General features: G+C 31.7%; 1 protein-coding gene and 1 long non-coding RNA gene across 3 annotated transcripts; one reads left to right on the forward strand and one right to left on the reverse strand.

The window, feature by feature from the left end:
- Window positions 1–331: 331 nt before the first annotated feature.
- On the forward strand, window positions 332–2,707 carry LOC130804455 (uncharacterized). Its single transcript, XR_009040018.1, has 4 exons — window positions 332–755; window positions 896–1,043; window positions 1,499–1,571; window positions 1,991–2,707. It is a non-coding gene; the product is annotated as an uncharacterized LOC130804455 (long non-coding RNA).
- Window positions 2,708–3,939: 1,232 nt separating this feature from the next.
- LOC130804460 (ADP-ribosylation factor) lies at window positions 3,940–8,411 on the reverse strand. 2 transcript variants are annotated; one of them, XM_057668908.1, is made up of 7 exons: window positions 8,277–8,411; window positions 7,602–7,780; window positions 6,407–6,477; window positions 5,219–5,338; window positions 4,955–5,073; window positions 4,777–4,858; window positions 3,940–4,161 (listed from the first exon to the last, which is right to left on the reverse strand). In XM_057668908.1, exons 2-7 carry the CDS (start codon window positions 7,747–7,749, stop codon window positions 4,156–4,158), a joined length of 546 nt encoding a protein of 181 aa, XP_057524891.1. In that variant the 5' UTR covers window positions 7,750–7,780; window positions 8,277–8,411; the 3' UTR covers window positions 3,940–4,155. The 2 variants fall into 2 exon arrangements, with proteins under 2 accessions (XP_057524891.1, XP_057524883.1); XM_057668900.1 differs by having other exon boundaries at window positions 7,602–7,756; window positions 8,277–8,405.
- Between the last annotated feature and the right edge of the window lie 1,359 nt (window positions 8,412–9,770).

The raw sequence follows: 9,770 nt of genomic DNA on the forward strand, positions 1-9,770 counted from the left end.
AAATCTCACATAAATATATATTTTATTTTCAATATATGCTTCAAAAATATAATTTAAATTTCTCTCACTAAAATTGAAAAAACTTAACATGAACAAATAAAAAAAACAAAAAAGGATATGTAACATTCGGGAAATTAATATTTTTAGACGAGTCAATTTAAGAGAATTATCAGTGCGAGAATAATCTTAAATACATATGACATGAAACATTCTCAATTTAATTTCTTCCCTCTTTTCCTTTTCATTTATTTTGATTAAAATAACCAAATCCTTCCTTCCCTCTCTCACGCGATGAACTCAAAGTCAGCAACCATTTCCTTCTTCCTCCCATTCGCATAAACCCTTATCTTCCTCCTTTTCTCTCGCCATTCCCTCTGAAAATGGCAGAACCACACTGAAATTCTTCAACTAATAGTCGATCTCCTTCCCTTCACGACATTCCTCTTTGAATCTTCAAACCCTTATTTCTCTAAATTTCTATGAAGAAAACGTCAATGGTGCTAGGGCACGAACCATTCTTCTCCTTCCTCGCTATCGAATCAGTTTGTATTCCTCTCAGTAGTGCCACAAAATACTTCTTCCTTGCATTCTATTGTCTGATTTTCGAAGGTGAACAAGGATTCTTGCCCTTGATTTTCGTTGAAACAAGATTCGAAATCTTCTTCCCTCTGCGAAATTCTTCTCTCTTTCGTGATTTCTTTCAAGAAGCAAAGCCCTAATCTATCTTCTTCATTTGATTTTTGAAGCAACGGCAGGTATATCCATCTTTCTTCTTTCTCTGATTTTCGAATTGAATAGCTTACCCATATATTTTTCTTCCTTTCTTCGTCCTTGGTTCAAGATTATAGCAATGGCGTTTTTGTTTGACTCTAATAGTTGATTCTTGAAAACACAGCGACAAGCAACATCCGTTCATCGGTGACCAGCCTTGATTCTTCCATGTTGTGAGTTTCGAAAGAAGCAAACCGCAGAACCTTGTTCCCAAGTCTGATTTCTGAGTGACATTACCTTCTTTGGGTTTCAATTGCCGCCATTTTATTGAGGTAATAAATAAATTTATGATCTCTGTCCTTTTGATGATTGTTTTTACATATCTTATCATCAATTTACAAGCATCTTTGCATCTTTTCTTCTTGAATTATTTTATTCTTCTATTTCAATTGCTATCCTTATGAACCATTTACCTCAATGTTTGACAACAATAAAAGAGATGGGCTTGTGTAGATGATATTAATTTTATGGATACCAAGATTATGAGTTATATTGGGAAACATTGGTTATTGATTGAATATTGGATTAGTTGAAATTCTTGAAGAGATTATTAGATTCTTTAGATGATTATTGACATTGGTTTAAATGTAGACCTTTGTGTTTAATTAGAAATGCTAAAACAAGAGTTTTGATTAAGCTTGAGTTTAGGAGGAGATGTAATAAGTTATGTGTTAGTAAAGTTGTACCGAACGCTCTTGAGTGATGTTATGATCTTGTTATGCTCCAGAAAACGATTTCTCTGCGCGCTCCTTCTAGCTGTTAGCTGCGAATCGATCACGGCTCTTTGAAGCGTCTTGTTGGTGAGTAGTAGCAGTCCCTTAAAGGGTTTGATCAGACTACATTCTTGAACATAAACTTATTACTAAAGCGCTTTTGATTTGGAAATTGTTGAGACAAATGTTGTTGTGAATGTTTATGCTGATATTATGATATGGTCAATGGATCGGGCTTGCGGGCTGGTCATTGACGGAGTTGAGGAACATTGTTCCCTGCTCCCTGTTTTGAAGCGAATTGTCATTCAGATATTGAATAGCTTCACCCGAGAGTGACATAGCCTTAGAGCTATGGAGGTTCCTCTCAACTAGACTCCTTGTGCGCACATAGATCTAAGGAACTGATGTTGCTTTTAAACCTATGATTTGAATTACTGTGTTTTGTTGTTTTGGATTGTTACTTCTCATTCAGTTTAATCTGACCCCCTGTTATTTCCATCTTTTAGTTTGATCACAGATTGGAACCGGTCGGGAACGATAGGTTAACGGTGTAGAATAGCGTTCCAAGGATGTATATTGAGCTGAGCACGTAGGAATTTGTAGATTTGTATTAGAATTTTGGATAAATGTATATTTGATTTGGTTGTGTTGGTTATATCAAACTTGTAGAGAATTGTATGGTCATCTTGTGTTTTAGTTAGATGTTTGGTTTGAGAATTAGCTGAGTTAGTTACGTTAAAGAGCTGGTGACCCTTTTGCTCAAGTTTTGGAAGTGTGATATAAGTTTCTTGGGAAATGAACTCCGTGATGACCTTGTTTACTCAGTCAACGGTAAGTCGGGTTGTTACAGGATATGAAAGATATCAACAGGAGAAATAAGGCTTTTATGAAATTGAAATTGGTTAATTTTCTCAACAATGCATAAATGCATTGGAATTGATTTATTGATGCACTATTGAAATTGGTCGATGCAATCAACCTTACAATAATCAGCCTAATGTATCTAGAAGTAAGAGGAGAGATAAAATGGTGAATGAAGATTGAAGGTCAGACAAAGATAAAAAAGAATATTTGCATTTGTAATGCAAACAACTTCATTTTTGCAATCATTTGACATTTGCTTTAAGTTTATACTCTAAATTTCTTGATTTGTTTATTTAAATAGACACAATTACTTTAAATATTTTTTTATTCATAAAAAAGTGTCAATTGCAATTTTATGGTGATCAATAAGATAATTGCGGTAATTACATGGATCCATCTCAACATTCAAATAGTGTCGTACAAGACAAGCTATTTTTAATTTTATATTTGTATAATTATTTAAATTATTTTTATACATAAATGTTATCATCATTTAAAATGTTTCAGTTAATTTATATTGTAATATATGTTCAAAATAATTTATTAATATTAGAATTTATTTTTAACATAGTTTGTTATGCTTAGTAAAAAAATAATATCAAAATAACATTGTTTAACATCATACATAACTTTTAAAATAGTATTTTAAAATTAAAAATGAATTAAATGTTAGCTATTATATGCAATTATTAATTCATTAAAAATCAATAACTAATAATTTACAATTCATTTTTTTTAAATAATAAAAACAATAAATTGAAAAAAAAACATGTATCGTGCGGAGATTATCTAGTGTTTGACTACTCCGAATTTCACTATTTAGGAAAAAAGTTCCCATAATCTTTAGAATTTTATCTTATAATAAGACTTTTGTGCCCTGTTCCTATACATTTATTACTTTGATACACAAAAAATGCAACAATTTTTTTTTCCGTAAAAAGAATGCAACAAATTAATTCGAATTTTACATATTTTTAAATGATCAATTAGAAAAATGAGCTAGTTATATAAGTCCGTCTCAGGTGAGACAATCTCATACTTCCTCCGTTCCAATTTACTTATAACATTTGCTTTTTTATGCAGTCCAAAGTACTAATTTAATTCTTAATATCTCTAATTATAAATAATAAAAAATTATAAAAATTTGATATTTATAATCTTTGTAATGAGACGAATCAAACAAGATTTCACTTGACTATATTTTAACCTATTGATTAAAGACTATTTACAAATTAAGATTGATGAATGAATAGTATCATCTTTGTCAATATTGCAACTAATTTGAAACGAAGGTAAGTAAAAGACAAAAGTGCAAATTTTGATGGAAAATTATAGATGAATTAGTTTGCAACATCATACTACCGGTAAGATAATTGATTACCGTTCAGTTTAAAAATCTAGACTATAATGATTTGACCTTTTAGCGAAGCACTAAGCTTAGCTTAAACAATATATCATTGACACAAAGGAAAAAAAATAAATTAGATAAAAAGAACAAATGTAAATCTTCAAAATATCCAATAAGAAAAATTTTAATAAAAATTAAAAAAATAATTGAAAAAGATGTTCAAAAATATCTAAAAATAATAAGTTCACAATTCAGAAGATCACATAAGCTAAAAAATAGGGTATTATAACATGTCAACATAAACAACAGAAAGATATATCCTTTTGTCCTTTTAGAAACCAAAAATTAGAACATAGAATGACAAAAATAAAAAGGGCAACACCAGCAGTACTGGCAGACTCCTCAGCCTATTCCAGCATCTCATCTGAGAACAGCTAACGTTTACTCCATTTCTTTCATTTAAGCCTGTAGACACAAGCCAAAAATGATGATTAACGTAAACACATACATAGAGTTACGGAGGTATTTGGCCAAACGGCCAATAACTAATGATGGTGTTTGGCAAACGGCTAATAGTTAACGAGGGTGTTTGGAGAACAAATGATAGTTTATAGCTATAGCCTATAGCTAACTCAGGTGGTGAAGGATTTTACGGGTGGTTGATTTGATCAAATGATTTGACCACCTTGTGGAAGCAAGTTGTTGTAAATTAGCATATTAGTTTCAACTAACTAATTTACCAAATACTGGCATAGATAGTTTGACATCTAGATTTAGGTGCTAAAATTGCCCAACAACCGATTTGCCAAACACCCCCTACATATATTAAAGAATCGCACATGAAAATGGCTTCATCTTATCATAAGTGCATCTATATAGACAAAGTTAAAAACAATTCAATGGTCACAGCTAAACTCCAGACGAAGATAGAAAATGGTGAACATAGAATTTCTAGAACATTCATCCCTCCGTTCTATGGAATTTGAGGTGAAATCAGAGGTAATGGATAGCAACTTGCAAATAATAGTGCAAGATTGGTGGAATGGAATATATGACAAAGGAAAAATTTTATCGACCAACCTTGCTAGCAATATTGTTCGAGAGCCAGTCCAAACCCTCATAAAGCCCTTCTCCGGAGGTGGCACATGTGCTCTGTATGTACCTAAAATACAAAGGCGGAAAATAGTCAATATATACATTGGAAAACATGGTGAAGATATGCTACCAGTTGAGGATGAACAAAAGAGCTATGGAATACCAGTGACGCTGACGTAGAGAATGGAGACCAAGTTTGTCAGTGATCTCAGCAGCATTCATTGCATTTGGAAGATCTTGCTTGTTGGCAAACACCAACAAGACTGCATCCCGTAACTCATCCTGTAAAATGTCATTCAGAATAGAAAAACTGATATAATCAGAATTTTTTGTAATCATAAAAAATGCTTTAATGTGGATACTATAACAACATATCTCCATCAGTCACTCAGATTTGAGGCTAAGAAAGTCAAAGAACAAATGTCACCTCGTTTAACATCCTATGTAGTTCGTCCCTGGCCTCAACGACACGGTCACGGTCATTACTGTCAACCACAAAGATGAGTCCTTGAGTGTTTTGGAAGTAATGTCTCCACAATGGACGGATCTGAAAAATATGAAAGAATAGAGAATAGGGAACTTAGAAGAAATTTCATGTGAAACTAGCTCTGTGAAAAAGACAAAAATCTTATCAACTAGTAATCATGATACACGTACACATGTTCAAACAATTCCACGCATCAGGTTGATATAATACACAAAATAATCAAGAATGAAAACTATCTCAGTTATTGACAATAAAAATAGCATGCCTTTCAATTTACAATTGTGATTTCTTCTTTTCCTTTCTCATCAGAGATAAAAAGATTTAGGGAGCTGTAGACTATAGTCAGCAAAAGGACAATTAATAACAAATATAGAAACTGAGTTTACCACAGTCCTAAAACAATCATCAAAACATTTCAAAGTTGAATCATAAAATAACACAGTGAAAATTGGTAAGTACATGAGCAGTAAGAGAGGAAAATGATTATAATACCAAAGCTTTTAAAGAAGTGAAACACTAAGAGTACAAAGGGCCTAGATTCTGGACGCCATGCAAAGGCACTAGCCTTTGGGTGTGATGCGTCTTAAAATCCAACACCAACAGCAAGACAGCCTTAATCCCAAAACTCAGAAAAATTGCAAACCGCAAGAAAAAATCTCAGAAGAAAAATGGTGTTCAGTTTGTCAACGTTAACAATGAAACTAATATTTAATCCTATTTTTCCCTCTACATACCTGAGTCCAGGTCACATAGGAAATAATACACAAAACTAGGCAGAATTCCACCAATTTCTCTTAATTTGCTAATTCCCCCTTAAATCCATTCTAAGTCTAAACCATGTCCCTCTTGCAGACTGCAAACTAATCTACATCAGTAAACTTTTGGTCACTCAATAAATTCCGGATATGGGAGCCCATAACCATTCTCCAGTAGCAAATTTTGTAATGATGTAGTTGACCAATGAAACAAATGCAACCCAAAAACATCACATTTAGGAGGTTGGAAAGATGTAGCATAAGAACAGTGTCCAGAAGGGTATAGTTGAGGTCTAGTGCAAGTACACATCATATACAAATGCCTAAGAATTCAGTTAAAAAGAATCAATGCAAGAAAAAACTAGATACTTGCCTTGTCTTGACCTCCGACATCCCACACGGTGAAGCTAATGTTCTTGTACTCTACAGTCTCGACGTTAAATCCTAGCAATACATAGAAATAAGTGTCAATAAAACTATTGGTCCCAATATACGGAAAACAATATCAAAAAGATCACAGAAATAGGCAAACTGCATACAAAAGAAGACTCAGGGATGAGGAGAGAACTAATCCTTGTACCTTACAAGAAAAGTAGCTACAGAAAATCATTGTATGCTTTTAAAATTTTGATGATTTTAAAAGATAGAGATAACAACAATACCATGCCTTAATCCTGAGATGCATAAATCACAAGTGTATCTTCCATGGACATCGCCAAAAATTAAATGAAAAAAGACATTCAAAGATATACACTATTTCGAGTTGCCAACAGCCAAGGGTCAATTAAACAAAACATGATACTTATTTTTGGGGAAAAATAACCTAGAGTGATCCAATCTTTTATTAATCAATCTAAAATAATCCAAATTTTTGATTAACCATAAATAATCTCTAACTTTAGAGGTGTTTGTTGAGAGTGCACCCAACCCAAGTAACCTAAAACCGATAAAATAGATCATTTTGCAAAAAAATAACAAAATTAACATAAATTCTTAAAATATATAAGTAAAAAAGAGCATTTTACTTTTTGAACATATTGTTTTAACTATTAATTTTAAATATTATTGTATTTTAGTTTTTTTGTGGTAAGTAACCTATAACAGCCATTCACCATTTTCGCAACATTCTTGAGTAAGTGACCATTGATCATGGTTAGTCAAAGTAAAGATCATTTTCACATTTCAGGGACATCAAAATGAATTTTTATGGCTAATACTACCTACGAGCATAGTTATCTCACTATGTGCAATGCAAAATTGAAACATCCTAAGTTAATTCAACATCAAAAGCATAGCAATGATAATATTTTGAGATCAACAGCAGGAGCCGAATAATAAAAAGAAAACCAAAACAAAATCATTCCACATCAATGAGATGACCATATCACTTTGTTGTTGACCTAAAGTAAAGCTCTCATACTGTGAAATAATCATTCCTCAAACCCCAAAACAGATCCTCAAATGCTCAATGAAAATCAAATGTAGATTCACAAGCAGTTTAAACAAAATCATCAATTATAATGACATAGCAGATTAAATTCTAGAGCTATAGCAGAAAGACCACATACCAATGGTAGGAATAGTGGTGACAATCTCTCCGAGCTTGAGTTTATAAAGAATAGTAGTTTTACCAGCTGCATCGAGACCTACCATAAGAATACGCATTTCCTTCTTCGCAAACAGCCGACTGAACAACTTCGTAAACGAAAGCCCCATTTTTCGTCTGCTAAGTCCACAAATTAAATTTCTGTAAATAAAACACGCGTAAATAATCATTCTAGTCGTATATATCAATTGATTTACTCAAAAAAATCCAGAATCATGTTCGAATTCAATCATTTACTACTACTAATCTGCAACATCTCAAATGATTGTAATCAGAAACTAAATCTCCAAAATTTACAAGATCGGAAGATAACCTAAGAAACATATTTCTACAATCATAATATAATTCAAAATTCTAAATCGTATATTCTCCTTAAAAAATAACGAATCAGGTATCAAACAATCACAGCAAAGACATCGTAAAAACGAAATTTGAAAAAGTGACAATCAAAAAACTGTTTCTACCTCCAAAAAATTTTTTTAAAAAAATAAACTGAATAATAAATCGAGCGAATACGATCGAAATTAATATGAAGAAAAAAAAAAGAAAAGAGAAGATGTAATTGAATGAAATATAATCAGATCTAAAGAAACAAAAAGAGATGGGAAAGGGAGTGCAAAGAATCAGAGAGACTTACGGTGAGGAAAAGGCGAAGATCTCAGGAAGCTGAAGCGTCCACGATCACGAGATGCTGAGGAGAGAGGTAGAGAGGAGACGAAGGAGAGAATATAATGATTTTTTCCTCTAAATATACTCCATTGCATTGCCTAATAAAAAAATACAATTTCCAATATAATTCCAAAAAATTCCAATATACCATGTGGGAATGAACTATACACAAATTTTTAAATTAGACGGTTTCATTGTAAAATCATTAATATTGAGTTGATACATGTATATTGAGTGTGTTAAAAAATAGATTAATTATATGAGCTCGTCTTATGCTGAAACGGTCTCATACAAGACAAGCTATTAACTGTAACTCTCAAAACATTAGACTCAACCTAAAATTAGTGTTGGGTTTGGGTGAATCTAACGGCCCGTTTGGTACATGGTATTAGAGGGCGGTAATAGTAATAAAATTAAGTAAAAAATTTGGTTATTTGGATGCCTTCAATGGTAATGGATGGTAATAAAATAAGGTAATGAAATTACCAAAAATGGCCATTTTTATTACCATTAAACAACTTGATATTAGGCTGTAATGGTAATGAAGTATTACTGTGGTAATAAAATAAGGTAATGTTGTTTCGAGCTGAAGAAAAAAAATAATGAAGAAAAAAAAGGTAATGTATATAATTATCCAAAAAAATATTATTATTAAAAAAAGAATCATTAGATAGAATAATTTAGATACAATAATGCTTTTAGATACAAATATACAATAATGAAACTAGGAGTCATTACCATTTTTTATTACTAACAACCAAATGCAATCAATGGAATATTATCTTCCATTACCATTCTTTAGTCATGCACACCAAACAAAAGAATCTTCATTACCAATTCTCATATCCATTCCTTCATTACTATTGTCATTACAACATTTCATTCTCATTACTTCATTACCATCAACCAAACGGGCTGTAATATAAATTTGGACCCATGACATCCCTAGATTTAGATATAATATAATTACTCTTGTAAAAGACTATCTCACGGTAAAACAATCTTAAAAAATCATATTGTAAAAATTATACTATTAGTAAGACTATTCGGCCCATATATAACTCGTGTCTCATAATAAGATCACCTCATACAATAATTTGTAGATATAATTTGATATTGTAACAAAGGTTAAAAAATCGCTAGCAATGTTAATAATTTTGATAAAAAAAAATGTTACAGTAAGTCAGTAACTAGAACTGCTAACAATTTAGCGATGTTGATAGTATTTTTTTTTTTATCTAAAATAACTTTAGTAAAGTAAGAAGAATTACTAATGATCAAGAATAGTACCGATAGGAATGGGTAATGTGGAGTTTATGGAAGGTTGCTCTTTGCAATATCTTTAGCACAAGATCATGGATAGGATAGGATTAGAATTTCGGCCTGTTTAAAACAGATTAGATAATTTGACAGTTACTCGATCTTTCAACTAAATTCGACTCCAACATGAATTTAATAATGT

Source organism: Amaranthus tricolor, chromosome 2 (assembly GCF_026212465.1).
Source record: "Amaranthus tricolor cultivar Red isolate AtriRed21 chromosome 2, ASM2621246v1, whole genome shotgun sequence".
NCBI classification, from domain to species: Eukaryota; Viridiplantae; Streptophyta; class Magnoliopsida; order Caryophyllales; family Amaranthaceae; genus Amaranthus; species Amaranthus tricolor.